The following is a 16431-nucleotide window of genomic DNA, read 5'->3' on the forward strand; positions in this document are numbered from 1 at the left end:
CACTACCGTCAACGCACAACATACAGGGAAGCTCTTGCATGTGCTGGATACATGTGCGTCGCACATGTGCTCTCTCTCTCTCTCTCTCTCTCTCTCTCTCTCTCTCTCTCTCTCTCTCTCTCTCTCTCTCTCTCTCTCTCTCTCTCTCTCTCTCTCTCTCTCTCTCTCTCTCTCTCTCTCTCTCTCTCTCTCTCTCTCTCTCTCTCTCTCTCTCTCTCTCTCTCTCTCTCTCTCTCTCTCTCTCAACAACAACAAAAATAAAAATACAAATACACAATTATAGCAGAGCAATTTAAAGTACCAAAATTCTTTTTTTGTGTGTGTGTTATTCAGACGCTATCTACATAGCTGAATACTGAGAAAACTTGACTTCATTATGTACTGCCAGGAAATGCACGGCACACAGCCCATTCATCTCTAGTCCACTCTGTCCCTCGCAGATAGCTATTTCATGTCAGTCTTCGTCACATTCTTTCCTGTACATTCTCAAGCACATACTATATCCAGTAACTGCAGTAATAGCCTTCTTTCTTTTAAAACTGAAGCAACTAAATCATGATTACACCCATTCTGTCATTATGTTAGTTTCAATAACAGGAACATGGTCTATTATCTTATTTTCTTCATATTTTTTTCACACTTTACTTTTGTTTTCATATTTTTCTTAAAACTTTGACCTGCTTATCATATCTTCGTTACCTCTCTACCACAGTGCTAATGAGAAATCTTACTCATATGATGAGAAATCTTACTCATATGACTTGGAAGCAATAACTACGGAGAGATTTAATGGATGGACCCATGGATGGACAAGTGGATAACGGAAGGTCTGGTGGATGGTCTGGTGGATAAGGGGAGGCTTGGGAGGGGGCTGGTAGGGAGGGGGATGTTTGATGGACAAGTAAATAGTCTTGCTTTTATTGCCAGATGTGTTCTGATACATGGTTCCACCCATAATCTCCATCTGCTCACTCTTTGTGACACAGACAGTACAATGCATATTCCTAATCAACATATTTCATGTTAGAAATAAGTAAGATACATTTAGGTAAATGGCTTAACATATGTAATGAGAGAATTGATGAACATTTGAATGAATGAATGAATGCATGGATTAATTAATGATTTCATTAAAGAGTGAGTGAGTGAACAAAGAAGTTAAAGAAGGAAAAAAGAAAGCAAAGAAAAGTAGGAGGAAAGGAAGGAAGGTTGATCTGAAAAAAAGGTCCATGCTTGGTCAGACTTCTTTTCTAGAATTAAATGTTGGGCTATATCTTTCACAGTGTCTCTAGATAAATTTTCACCAGCAGTGACTTGTGCTAGGAAATGTACAGATGCAGTCCCCCTAAACACTGACAAGTGTATGGTTTCTTTTTAAATACTGTTGAACACTGCTAAACACTGTTGAGAAGTAGATGTCTCCTGAACAATAAGACACAAATAACTGTTACATTAAATCATTTATGCACACTATGGACTTCTCACAAGCTTTCTCTGCTAACTCAGCTCCTTAGCTCTTCTTTTTACGCTCCCTCCTTCCCAGAATCTTATTATCCACCTTTATTTACAAGACTCCTGCACCTTTTACGGGAAAGGAAGCCTACATTTAACCCTGTTAGAGGCCGCAAAGTTAAGGAGAATGAGGTACAGCGGGTTGATGTTCAGCACCCACACAATAAGCGAAAGCAAGCCACGTACCAGCTTCAGGCCAAACCTCAGCTGAAGGGCGCAGAGGCATCAGATTAACAAGGGGTGAGTTGGGAGTGAAAAAGAGTAAAATGTAACAGTAATGAGTAGAATGCAAAAAAAGTAAGAGCAAAGGCAATGACAGGTGAAATAATGCCTGTACGATAGCACAGATATAAGAAACACGAACAAAACTGCAATTAAGAGGAATAGTGGCACAAAGTGATGGAAACAAATATGTAGGCTTGCTGAATCTGGTTCTAATAACAGTTCTTTGAGTACAACTTTCAATTTCTAGGATTGACAATAATACAAAACACAACAATAAATAATTAAAACATTGAAAAAATTGTATATGGTGAAAAAATAAAGTTAACTGGTAAAACCATGTTACTCTATATAATATAGAATTAATCTAGCTTGCATATTTCTGGAAGCAAATGAAACTTCTTACATAGGAAACAATGAACCATGCCTCACCAGGATGAACTCCAGGTAGTATATAGTGGTGGTGGGCAGCAGAAAGACCACCAGGCCCCAGGGTTAACACAACAGCCGTCAGCACCCGCCGGAGGGAGATGGGGCCACCCACATCATAGGTGTCTACACGCTGCTTTAAGGGGTTCACCACATCCTGACATTTTTATATCGTAGTGTTGTAATCATGGATGCATTGTGAATTCCCGTGTGCCATGGTCAAAGTATGTCACTAAGGAAAAAGGGCATATAAAATGCTTACCAGTCATACAGATTTATGATGGAATACATACATGGTGCATTGAGGGAAAACAAATGTTCAACCGAATAATTAAGATACAGAGTGAGCAATAGGCACGTAAATGATTAAGGAAAGTATCTGTTATACCAAACACTTGCAGTAGGTTTCAAGTGGTCTCAAGTTTTGTAGGATTGATTTTTCACATTTTTTCTTCCAAATATAATATATAGTCATAACATATCAGTGCCATAGCTGGGCGTTATCGCGATAAGCTATTGCGATGCTTTATCGCTGATAACAAAATCGCGTTATCGGCCATCCGCTACTTATTTAAATATATATCGGTATCTTCATTACTTTTGTAACCAAACCAGCGATAATCGCCACTTTTTTCCGCCTCTCAGAAAAAAAACGTTGTCTCCTCTTTACTGCGCATGCGTGGCCCGGGCATCCGGTGTTGTATGAAAAACCTTCGGGGTATGTAATATCTTCGATGAAGAGATTTCATACTTAGATCATCAACATCAAAACACTAGGTTATTTTTTTATGTTAGACTCAAAAATCAATTTATCAAAGAGAAAAATCATTTAACTTTGCCCCCAAAATGATTATACACTGCCTCAAATTTGATATTCCATATTCGTTTGTGAGCATGCCATGGTTTTGAAGGCACCCGGTGCTGTGTTATTTGGTGTCCCATCGTCAAAAGCTGGCGCTTTTGTTTACAAACACTGATCTCTCGTGAACTACGCATGTTCAGACCAGTAAGCGTAGCCCTGTACAGTCTCACAAAGCTTTTTAACACATTAAGAGTTGCTGGAAGGCTGATTCAGACAAACAGTACCACCATCCTCGCTGTTTCTAGAACGACACTCTGTACATATAAATACAATTCGTACAGTGTCGTTCTAGAAACAGCGGGGATGATGGTAGTGATACTGTATGTCTGATTCAGCCTTCCAGCAACTCTTAATTACGGTTAAAAAGCTTTGAGAGACTGTACAGGTCTACGCTTGCTGGTCTGAGCATGCACCGTTCACGAGAGACCAGTGTTTGTAAACAAAAGCGCCAGCATTTGACGGTGGGGACGCCAAATAACGCAACACCGGTTCAGGCGTTTCTAGTATCACCGTCCATAGGTACGTGTCAACGTGTGGTTTTCAGGTTTTGTAAGTTTTCTAAAATACAAATAACGAAAATTTGAATTCATCTATGTTTTTTTTATTTAAAATATCAATATTGTATCGTTTTCACCTATCGGAGTTATCACTAACTAGTATCAGAATTGTGGATTTATATCGGGTATCGGTTAACAGTTATCGCCTATATTTGTGTCTCCAATTAACGAATATCGGTTATCACCGATAAGGTTTTCCATTATCAGTTATCGGTTATCGAGAATAAGGTTTTCTGTTATCGTGCCCAGCTATGCGGTATCACCTGCTTTTCTCAACACTGCCATGATTACTTTTATCAGTATTGACTTCATCCTTTATTAGGCCTATGAAGAGTGTTGGCTGGATATGGCCAAGCACTATTATATAGCCACCAGGTTTGAGGCTTAACTGCTTTAATGTGCTTCTGCGCAGAGTTGAGGTTAGGCCTTCCTGTTATCGAGCCTGCAGGTCACACCTAGCTGTTACATCCACAGGTCTCCCAGCAATTACCTGTGCTATAATTTATTCATTCTTCACCCTTATTGAGCTACTTAGCCCTAAAATGGAGTTTCTTTGGAGTCCAGCTAATCAAGCTTCCTTCCAGGAAGTGAAACCCTCTTGTGGATCCCAGTACTGGCCCACTTTGTCCCTGCCCTACCTACAATGCTGCAGGTGGAGGCTTTCCATCTCAAAGGACTTGGCGATGCATCTTTTTCACGGTCAGCACAGCTGGTGGCAACAACAAGGACTTCAATAAGGGTATGATGGAGTTGCAGAAAACTCCCGACCCTGAAAGTCGCTCTACAGTCCAGGCGATTTACAATCATCCCCTCCAGACGGTACTACCTCCCCACTGGAACTCCAGAGTGACTGAGTGCAACACCAACTACTCTGTGAGGAGAGGCAAGACAATATGATACTACTACAACGGTTCTGTTCAGGTGCTACCACCACTAAGCATCCACACCCATGGCACTCGGACAGAACGAGAACAGTGACAACCATATGCCTTTACCAGTGGATATTCTAGAGGAGCTGTAGCTGGCTATGTCCTCAGTATGAAAACGTTGCATAACTGGAGTAACCGCTTCATCAATGGGCACATCCCAGGCCTCCATCAGTGGCTGGTTACTACAAGGTGAAATTCTCCTTGTAAAAATGACTTATCAACAACTCCGCCTAATACCCAGTCCATGGAGGTGTTGATAAGTGATGGAGCAAGGATGCACCCCTGCCTCACTTTTGAATCAACATGGAAGAAGCTGGAAACTCCTCCCCCACAATTTACATCATTCTCACTCCCTGCATAAAGGCTAAAGTCATCAGCTGTCTACTTGGAGACTGCCGTATACAGCTGGCCAAGTACTCCTCCCAACTAGCCCAGTAACCATCTGCGTCTGATACTTTCTGCCCATCAGCCGTTCGGATAGTATTCGTACGAGATGCGGATTTGAAGTGGCGCTTCTTCAAAGCTCGAAAGGCAGGTCTGAGGTCATTTGCATTGAGACAACCCAAGGCTATAAATTTGTCCTGTCCCTGTCAAACACAAGACCACACTGAGGTATATCAAAAGATAAACCCTATGCATGTGAGCGTGATAATCCTCGCTTCATCTCCAGTTAAGGCCTCGCACAACAACCACTAACCCGTACTGACAATAGCACCATCCCCTCGGTCCATCCCCCTTCATACAGCTCTGTTCCCTCATACCTGACAGCCTCATCCTCAAGTGGTTTCTTCAATCACACATGCAGCCCTCATCCTACTGCCTCATTGAAAGTTTCTCCATGAGCAGGAGGATGATGGAGACCAGTATGCCAACCCCCAGAATGACCAGGGCGGTGAAAATGTTCTCAAGACGCAGTGGCATGATGATGTTGGTCTCACACGTCGCTATGCGCTGCATCCGCTTTATCTCCCGATCCACCACCCCGCCCTCCAGGATGCGCGTGATTCTGGGGAGGGATGGGGAGAGATGAGGGATAGGTGAGAACCTATACACTTTACCAACAAATATCCACACCACTACTGGCAGGATTCTGTTGTGGGAGGTCCCAAATAACACACACACACACACACACACACACACACACACACACACACACACACACACACACACTCACCCCTGGTCGAATATTTGTTTGTAGGGGAGGTTCTTTCTGAAGGTGAAAGAGGACAGCATCGAGAGGTACCTGGGACCCACTTGCAACAGGCGGCAATCACTGGAATACCTGTAGAAGGGAGCGGCAGGGACGGTAGTGATGGTCAAGGAGGACTGGCACTCTGGGAAATAATATGTAGCAAAGTTTATAGCTACACACGTACTTTGGGAACAACGAACCTTTTAATAACCCACACCCTTCTTCTTCCCCTGTCCCTTGCCTCTTTCCACCATCAGACCACAGATTAACGATAAGCACACAACACCCATCAAGATCAGTTAGATAAAAAAAAATAAAAAAAAACCGCCAGTTCGAAAACAAATGATCGAGAAGCAGATAATGAATAATTTTCCCAGTCACCTGACATCACCTAACTCTCTATGGAATATTTTCCTCGCATAACTCGATCTCACCCTTTCTAGGGATGGAATCCGTGAGATACTTCTAAAGCCATTTGCTAAAGGCCTTCCATCCTTTTATCAGGAATATTTGAAGCATGAGTTGAGACTCCTAAAGATTCGAAACAGAGAGAGAGAGAGAGAGAGAGAGAGAGAGAGAGAGAGAGAGAGAGAGAGAGAGAGAGAGACTATCTCTTATAACTTAATAAAAGATAAAATTAGACGGAGACCCTATTTACCTGTACAAGTATATACTCTCCTCCAGAAGGAAGACATAGTTCTCCGTGAGGGCCCGGTAGACGCCCTCTGCGTTGGATTTCACGAAGCTGTCAGGCCGAGGCAGCAGCAGCTTGTTCCATACGCGATGGTAGAGGTCACGACGCGACGTCTGACATAAAGATACACACACTGATCATCATTCTTAGAGACGAAACAGGTAGACCTAGAGAGGGAGGAGGTGGACATTATACACTGCAGATCGATGAGTTGTTTTTACCTCCACTGAAGGGAGATCCACCGTCCATAGGGGAAAGTAATCTATTATTAAAACGAGGAAGAGGAGACAGAGGAAACAGAAGAAATTAATTAAATAAGAGGGGAAGGAAAAAAGTTAATGTAAAGTAAAAGGAATAGAGGAAAAGGGAAAGATTAAATCTGAAAGTAGATGAATTATGAGAGAGAGAGAGAGAGAGAGAGAGAGAGAGAGAGAGAGAGAGAGAGAGAGAGAGAGAGAGAGAGAGAGAGAGAGAGAGAGAGAGACCTACAAACACATTCACCTCCACGTCCTAACCTGCAGAAGATCCTGGGTGGAGGTGCCGCGAAAGATGCCCATAGTGTAGGTGGTGGAGTGGAAGAGGTCTTCGAGGGAGGTGATGGGGTGGGAGGCGCGAGTGAAGGTGAGGAAGGAGATCAGGACGGAGGAGTAGTGGGTGAAGGAGAGCAGTCCGAACACGCCCGTCGTCAGGAGTAATATCCGCCCAGACATCCGATACTCCTCCCTCGCCGGACCTAGGGCGAAGAAGTTGATAGTTGGGATATAACGATATGAAAACCAAAGGAAGAAAATACGAAGATGGAAGAAGGCAACAGAAAGAGAAACAGAAAGCCAGGAAGACAGGAGGACAAGAATGAAAGAAGAGAAAGGAAGCCGAAGAGGAAGGGATAAAGCAAGCCTAAAAGGAAGGCAAAATGGAAAGAAAGGGAGGATGGAAGAAATGAAGGCAGGAAGGAGGAAACGAGGAAAGAGAGGAAGAATGCAAGGAGAGGGAGAAGGAAGTCAAGAAGGAAAAAAGAGTAAAGAAAGAAGAGGACAGAAAAAGAAGGAAGACAGGCAGGCAATATATCATTTACCTCATTAATAAATAATGAGGGGCGACATATTTATGGATTATAATTATAATCTCTTAGGTACGCCCTCTTCTCTCTACGTTCATCCTTTTTTAACATTTTACGTAGTTTACCTCTCTCTCTCTCTCTCTCTCTCTCTCTCTCTCTCTCTCTCTCTCTCTCTCTCTCTCTCTCTCTCTCTCACCTTGAAGACACAGGCATCCCAGGACGATGAGTACAGCCTCACGCACAGCAAATCGTTCCCTGGCGGCCAAGCACAGCACGAGGGCGAGGCCCAAGGAGCAGAGGCAGGCGGTGACCAGGAGGCCCAGCCAGGCGGCGGGCGTGAACTCCATGCTGTAGCCGTCCCACCCTCCCACGGCACTGCTCGGCTTCCGCACAGCCAGTCGGAAACTACCCCGGCGGAGAAACCAAGTGTAGGGCATGGGGATGGAGATGTGCAAACGTACACATTTTGCTTCACGCGCTTCAATGGGCATTAGAGATAAACACCTCTTGCTTCACGCGTATAAATAGGTAGGAGACAGACACCTTAATGCTACACGCGTTTAAATCACCCTCTTTTACTGATACGATGTAAAAAGTACCATTTAAATATTTGGCACTTTCTTTTAACACTGAAATGCAAAAAGCCTAAAAAAACATTCTTAGGGCTTTAATTAAATCAGAATTCGCGCGCCTTCGGTATGTTCCAGGGAATAATACAAATGGAATATGCAGTTGAGACCAAATGGGTTTTTACTTTCCTGGAATCAAACCCCTTGATGTTATCAATGCTGCAAATCGCTTTCACGTAACATGAAATGAATTCGAGTCTTACTACTATATGCTTGAAGGAGGAGTTGAAGAGGATAAATCAAGGAGGTGAAGGAAGAGGCAGAGGACAAAGAAGAGATGGTGGTGGAGGAGGAAGATAAAAGTTCAATAAAGGCAAAGCTGTTGTTACCTCGTTACCACAGCTCAACACAATCACAGGCCGGCACTCACGTGGACGTGGTGATGGGCACAGCGAAGTCAATGACCATGGAGCGCTGGAGGGTCTGGTCGACGTTCCCCACGATGACGTCCGCGGCCCCGCGCACCAACTCGCCGATCATGCCGCTCCACACCCCGTCAGGCCTCAGCACGCCCCACTCGCCGTCAGGAGAACGATTGCACGAGTATCTGAGGGTGGAGGAGGAGAGAGAATATTGAATCACTGCTTGGCTACCACGGGGGATGATGAGGTGGGTGGGGAGGAGTTTGAAGGTGGGGGAGGAAAGGAGAGGGAGTGGATAGAGAAGGAAGAAACAGGAGGTGTGGGGGGGGGGGGGGATGAAAGGAGGAAGTTTTTGCTGCAATAATAATTACTAATACTATTCTCTGAGTGACCGAGGGTGGCGATGCCTGTAAGTGGAATCTCGCCAATGGGGTATATTCAGAGTTGCCAGCCAGCGGGTGTCACCACCGATTCGGTCTTTGTACTCAGGAAGGTTGAACTATTCCTGCAATTATCGTAAATTACCTGTTTATCTCTGGGACTTGTAACAATTACACTTCAATACAAGAAGTGATATTACTGTTGATAAAAATGTAGCTGATCATTTTCGTCGTTTTATAATTATTTATTGGTAAACAAGAGAAAATAAATGACCGATGCAAGGTTCTCCTCATTAAAAATCTTTATTGAATGAAAGCCCTGCAAAATCAAGCAGAAATAATATATATATATATATATACATATATATATATATATATATATATATATATATATATATATATATATATATATATATATATATATATATATATATATATATACATATACATATGTGTATATATATATATATATATATATATATATATATTTATATATATATATATATATATATATATATATATATATCAGAGCTGGGCGCGTTACTGGATTTGGGGTAGTCCGCTACCGCTCCTCCGCACTTCGGACGCAGGTAGTCCGCACCTGTACTTCCGCGCCTAAAAAATTTTCGCTCGGTCCGCTACCGGACCTCCGCACCTCCGCTACTGTACGCAAAACTATTAAAGCGCGCCTGAAAAAACTAGTCCGCACCTCAAAAATAAAACAAAATAGTACAAGGCAATAATACATCAAGCTTCATATATATATATATATATATATATATATATATATATATATATATATATATATATATATATATATATATATATATATATATATATATATATATATATTTACCTTCAAATGGGGTGGGCCTCTCAAGCGCGAGTCTGGAATGTTCTATGCGGTAACGGCTTATTCCTCCCTAATTTACATTTTCCCATTCTTAATTAAATTCTGGCATTACACTGGAAGGGGTCCAGCTCCACGTCAGACAAGGAAATGTCTGACGTCGCCAGCGGCGTAGGGGTTCTGGAGGATGACGGTGCAGGCGTGCTGGTTCTGTAGCTCACGCTATTGACGCTACTATCCCCTGACACACTCCTGCTCCTGTCGCTATCACCTCTTTTCACGTATCTGTCCATGTTTATTTGTAAACACTAAACACTAAATAATTGCAGTGAATCACTAAATGTAAAAAGATTCTGAAAAAAAGAAAATTGACACAGTGATCAGCTGGTAGCACATAGCCCGCCAAAACGCGCGAAAGTAATGCCGCGGACTGTTTGTCGTCTTCGTTTTTTATCTTTGAAAATCTCAGGTGCGGAAGTCTGGACCCAAAATTTCCCCTGTCCGCACCTGTTACTTCCGCACTTTTGAAAACGTTCCGCACTTCCGGGCTTCCGCACCTCGTTTGGCGGTCCGCAGGTGCGGAGGAGCGGAGGTCCGGACCGAGGTGCGGAAGTGCCCATATATATATATATATATATATATATATATATATATATATATATATATATATATATATATATATATATATATATATATATATATATATATATATATATATATATATATATATATATATATATATCTATATATATATATATATATATATATATATATCTATACATATATATATATATATATATATATATATATATATATATATATATATATATATATATATATCAGGACCCATCTTTGACGAAATTTATCAAACGTTAGAGCGTCAAGCAACTCGACACCACCACACCTTAACTCTAGAACTGCCAGCTGTTTGTGTCTCACTGAGGGACCTGACTTCCGCTTCCAGCATGTTACACTCCGCTCTCAAATGACTGTTAGTTGTTGTGTAGAGTAAACCAAGACCTTGGGTGAACGCCTGCCGCTAGTAAGAGAGTAGGGAAGTCAAACGTGATACCGTTTAAGGCCAGAAGTTGAGGGCGGAGCGTAACATTGGAAGCAGAAGCCAGTGTCGCCCACGGAGAACAAACAATGGATGGGGTACGGTTTGTCTAATGCTTTAGGTAAATTTCGTCAAAGGCGAGACTGATACACCCTAAGCAGGTACTCAGCAAATGTTGTAATATAAACAAAATTTTCTTTTAATACCAATAAATATCTTTTCCGTGTGTGGGGGTTCTTAACCATGCACCCCACAAGGGATCCGAACTAGGAAAATCCATCACAGTGACAAAGAAATGTGGGGCAGACGGCGTGACTGGCGGCGGTACGTAATCTTATATATTTAAACCGTGCGGTGGGACGATAAGGGATTGCCAGGTGACGGCTAACACGCCCGACACGATCTTGCTGTCCGTCTCTTTGTTATTACCTTTCCTTCTCCTCCCGTCTCTTGGCTTACCGTTTCTGCTCTTCCTTGTCTTACCATTTTACTCAATCTATCTATTTATATTGTTATTTTCCAACCCCTTTTCATCTTTCCCATCCATTATTGTCCTTTTATCCTTCCCTTCCCATTCCTACCCTCCTATATAGGCTACTGTCGCTACCATTCTCTCTCTCTCTCTCTCTCTCTCTCTCTCTCTCTCTCTCTCTCTCTCTCTCTCTCTCTCTCTCTCTCTCTCTCTCTCTCTCTCTCTCTCTCTCTCACGTGAAGTTGAGTAGTTCCCGCAGCGTCTCCCAGATCTCGGCGGATATGCCGCTGATCTTGCTGATCGTCTTGCCGCCCTCTGTGTCGACCATGATGAAGGGCGGCCACTGAGGGGACACCGAAGAGGCACGGGAAGCGGCGAGGAGGAGGAGGAGGAGGAGGACAGCAGCCGTGGAGAGGAGGCACGATGAGGGACGTTGAGGAGGAGGCCGTCGACGACGAGGCACAAGGGAAAGGAGAATAAAGAGATGGATAAAGTAACGAAAAGAGAGGAAGGACGTAGAGAAGGAGAAGGAGGAGGAGGAGGCACAAAGGAAAGGAAGATAAAGAGATGGATAAAGTAACAAAGAGAGGAAGGAGGGACGTAGAGAAGGAGGAGGAGGAGGAGGAGGAGGCACAAAGGAGAGGAAGATAAAGAGATGGATAAAGTAACAAACAGAGAGGAAGGACGTAAAGAAGGAGAAGGAGGAGGAGGAGGCACAAAGGAGAGGAAGATAAAGAGATTGATAAATTAACAAACAGAGAGGAAGGACGTAAAGAAGGAGGAGGAGGAGGAGGACGACGAGGCACAAAGAAGGGCAATAAAGAGACGGAAGCGATGAATGAAGTAACAAATAAAGAGTAATGTAAGCTTTCTTATTATGATGGACGTCAGTAAGTGGTTGCTCTTCGAATATAAGCATGTTTGTTGAAGATAATAACAAATAATGCATATAAAAATAATAATTGAGATTCTTTTTAATTAAACCCCATGCCTGAAGAAAATTTATATATCCAAACGAGAAAATTAGTAAATAAGCAATATATATAAAATCTCCTTCTCCTCCTCCTCCTCTTACTACTACTACTATCAAGAATCTTAACCTGCGTCTCATGTTACTTATTCATGTCGCCTCCTGTCCATGTAATTATTTTATCGTCAATCTGGCTGAGCGTCTGTCTGTCTGTCTGTCAGCCCACTTTTCTGCTTCTTTGAATACTTGTCTGTCTGTATGTATTGGTTTGTCTGTCTGTCGTTCTTTTTGTTTGCTTACGTGTCTATCTGTATTTGTTTTACTGTCAATCTGTCTGTCTGCCCACTTTCCTTCGTATTTGTTTGTTTGTCTGCATGTCTATCTGTCTGTCTGTCTTTCTTTCTGCCTGCCTGCACGCTTAATTACCAAAGTACGTCTCCGTGATTCTGTGTTTCCTGGACTCATGCGTATCACGGATGGCCGCATTCACCGATTGACGAGGAATAAATGATGGAGCGTGAGAGCGTGTCTTCACTTTTTTTCTGGCCCTTTTGTTAGGGTGCGTCTTACTATTTCAGTAGTGGTAACAGTACGTGGCTGTCTTGGGAATACCTACTCGATTTTATGATTCTCTCTCTCTTTCTCTCTCTCTCTCTCTCTGACGATCATTGCGTGTCACTGGCAATAGCACACACACACACACACACACACACACACACACACACACACACACCATATTTTCTTCTTCGTATACATGCAACAAGGCGACGGTATTTATCATTTTTATCTTTAGATCAGCCTTTGTTCTCTCCTCACACCATACACCCCCCCCCCCCCCCCACACACACACAAGCATGGGAGTAGCAATTAAGTGTATGCACGTAAACGGGGACTATATTATATTGACTTAATGTTAGTGTATCTTATCACGCACACCGCTACTATATGCCTAGGGGAAGGAGCTACATGTGGCCTCGTGTGTGTGTGTGTGTGTGTGTGTGTGTGTGTGTGTGTGTGTGTGTTATTGCTATTAACACTCAATGATTATTAAAACATTTATTTCTTCCCCGCCAACACAAATAACACAAGACTCACTATCTCAAGGCCGCGTATTATCCCTGTCTCCCACCCCCTTCGCTCCCTCTGGCATAATAGCCACAATCGCCTGATGGCAAAATATAGATAAATAAATAAATAAATAAATAAGTAAATGAATTAATTTACCCCCTGCACGTGACTCACCTCCTCCGCCAGGCAGCGGATATGAAGACCCGTCAGGTCAGGCTGGCGGACAGGCACCTGCAGCAGATTCAATCCGCCATGCTCCTCCTCGCTGCCACCACCCTGAAGCGTCGGCGGCGGCGTCCAGGTGGCACGCAGGTGAAGGTGTCGCTTAAGCTCCGGCGCCCCTTGGTACTGCTCCCACAGCTCCACCACCTGGCCCAGCTGCGCCACCACCACCTGAGGAGGAGATGAAGGGGTTCGGGTGAGGTTAGGTTATAAGAGATTGGGATGGGTTAGGTTAGGTTAGGTTTAGTCTGCTTGGCTTTTGTTAGACTGTGTTGCATTTTTTTAATTAGGTCCTTTGTTTGGTTTGTTTGGTAAGTAAGGTTACGATGTGTTGGGTTGAGTTGCGGTAGGTTAGGTTTTAGACCGGGAGCCAGGGGGGGTCAACCTAGCTGGAAAGGTAACAAATTCTAACCCACACAGCAATGCTCCTTGTGTCTGCCCAAGCATGAAAATTGAAGTCTGCCGGGCCTGCAGTGGTGGACAAGGTCATGAGGTCATGTCAAAGTTGGCCCCATAGCATTTATTAAGACCCTGACTTTGGTCCTGATCTGAACATCACGGTGGAGATGGCAGGATGGTCATAAATGACTCCAATGGACAAGACAAACAACTTACATTCCGACAACATTTGGCTAATGTTAATTAACGGTTTGGTCTGTAAAAATGGTCAAAGTTATCTAATTGCCATAAAAAGATGCCATTTGCACCATATTTCTGAACTATGACCATTTTTACAGACAAAGAGAGAGAGAGAGAGAGAGAGAGAGAGAGAGAGAGAGAGAGAGAGAGAGAGAGTTACACAGACACGGACAGACAAGAGAGGAGGGTGTCAGGGCGGTAACATTGCGCAAGCCCTGATAAGCTCGGCGCTTATCAGGTGATGAGGTGGGGACCGGTCGAACAAGGTTAATAATTATTAACCTTGTTCGACCGTCTAACAGCATGTTAAGGTGCTATTTCCCATGTGGACATTAATCTATTTTTCAACCCCGTATTCATCAACCTCAGTCACACCTGTACACGGCAAGAGAGAGAGAGAGAGAGAGAGAGAGAGAGAGAGAGAGAGAGAGAGAGAGAGAGAGAGAGAGAGAGAGAGATGATAGGTGTGCGTGTGGGTCTTTCTGTCTGTTTGCACCCCCTCCCCCCCAGCCCCGGCCCTCACCTGGTTACTGAAGGGCAGGAAGAGGGCGGGCAGCAGGTCTTCGAGTCGAGATAAGGAGAGCAGCAGCCATTTCCTCACCTGCCTATTGGAGCTGCTCATCACCTGCGGAAGACATAACATAACACACCTCACCACCACCATCACCACTGTTACCAATACTTAAGCGTATGGGGAGGGGTAAGGGGGGCACCAAAAACATTACTGGCTCTGCCCCCCTTTGAAAATATTCCTGAAGACGCCCCAGTATCACTACCACTATCACCTTCACAAGCTACTGTTACCATCACCACTGTCACCTTCACCATCCAGTATACATGTCACCAGCATCACCATCCCTACTGCCATACCCTTGCGACTTATTCATGACCACCACCACCACCATATATACTAGTCACCATTAATCATCGCCACCGCACATAAAGAACACCTGTCGGTCCCTTTTCCCTTTTTATCTATTCAGCGTCATTTGTTACTTAACTGAGCGCAACGCCGACACAAGATACAGAATTAATGAACTGGATACATGACACACACACACACACACATGCACACGCACTCCTTTTGGCTTACCTGCGAGAGGACGTGGGCGTGGTATTGCGTGAAGAAGGGAGCCACCACCAGCGTCCTGATATTCGGGGTCCAGCGTGGGAGGGCGCGCAAAGAGGTGATGCCGCATACCCATGGGTCCGCCGTAGCCGTGGTGGTCAGGCGCTCGGCTGTGGCTTTGACTGTGCCTGCCCACGCCGCTGCAACATCCTCTTCGTCCTCTGTGGAATGATGAGACGGAAGTGTTAAGACTTGCGATGGGTGCTCGGAAGGGAAAGGAAGATAGATGAACGTGGAGATTGAAGGTGAAGGGATAGTGGAAAGCATGGAAAGGGAAGTGGGACAAAAAGCGAAAGAGGAGAAAAGGAGCAAGCAACTAGGGAAGGGCATTAAAGGGAAGGACGGGGGAGGACATATAAACTCAAGTGAGAATCTAGACTCTCCACACACTGACAAACACAAACGCACCGGCTATCGTCACCAGGGACACGCTGATTGCCTTTTCCTTTCTCGCCCACGCCCGCACCAGGTCCTCGCCGGCTGCCCGCCACCACATGGCCGCTGCCCGCGCCTCCCCCGCCTCCGTAGAACCACCGCACACAGCCGCCGCCACCGCCAACCACACCACGAAGACGACTGGCATCATTCCGTCAGGACACAGGAGGCATCCACTTGAGCAGCGCCCACCTTCTCCTGTCTCACCGTATTCCTCTTCGCCTGCAAGTGGCCTCAGCAGCCGTTACTCTCGAACCGAGGGTCGCAGGTTACCTCACTGTTGACAAAATCCTTCGCTTGGGTTCCGATTTTATAGAGCTCAATCATTGGCAAAATTGCTTTACTACGGTTTATGGAAGCAGGTCCATTTATCCACGAGTACTGAACTGTTGCGCCTGATCTCGAGTGCACATCCTCGGTCTGTCAGGTATTATCACCACCTACATGCCGCCAATCCGTCAGTCCCACCACTAGCGCGACCCGCTCTCTTCTCCATCGCCATCGGCGCGGCGTCCACTTCTGGGGCGTGCACGACTCGCCGGCCCCCCCCTGCCCTCACTGTGGCGGAGTGGCCACTCCCTCGGCCATAAAGAGCAACCACGGCCGTCACTGCCATCCACGCACAACACAGGGAAGCACTTACATGTGCTGGATACATTATATGCATCGCACATGCTCTCTCTCTCTCTCTCTCTCTCAAAAATAAATAAATAAACAAACACATATATTTAAGGCCCAACACAGCAATTCAAAGTACCAGA

General features: G+C 44.5%; 1 protein-coding gene across 1 annotated transcript; it reads right to left on the minus strand.

The window, feature by feature from the left end:
• Positions 1–2425: 2425 nt before the first annotated feature.
• On the minus strand, positions 2426–16346 carry LOC127008205 (glutamate receptor ionotropic, kainate 4-like). The gene is made up of 11 exons (XM_050879915.1): positions 15644–16346; positions 15200–15396; positions 14630–14731; positions 13420–13638; positions 11444–11550; positions 8457–8633; positions 7654–7862; positions 6913–7130; positions 6362–6510; positions 5686–5793; positions 2426–5517 (listed from the first exon to the last, which is right to left on the minus strand). The coding sequence occupies exons 1-11, from the start codon at positions 15819–15821 to the stop codon at positions 5325–5327; spliced, it is 1857 nt and encodes a 618-aa protein (XP_050735872.1). The 5' UTR covers positions 15822–16346; the 3' UTR covers positions 2426–5324.
• Positions 16347–16431: the final 85 nt, after the last annotated feature.

The sequence above is a fragment of the Eriocheir sinensis genome, chromosome 37 (assembly GCF_024679095.1).
Source record: "Eriocheir sinensis breed Jianghai 21 chromosome 37, ASM2467909v1, whole genome shotgun sequence".
Classification (NCBI taxonomy): domain Eukaryota; kingdom Metazoa; phylum Arthropoda; class Malacostraca; order Decapoda; family Varunidae; genus Eriocheir; species Eriocheir sinensis.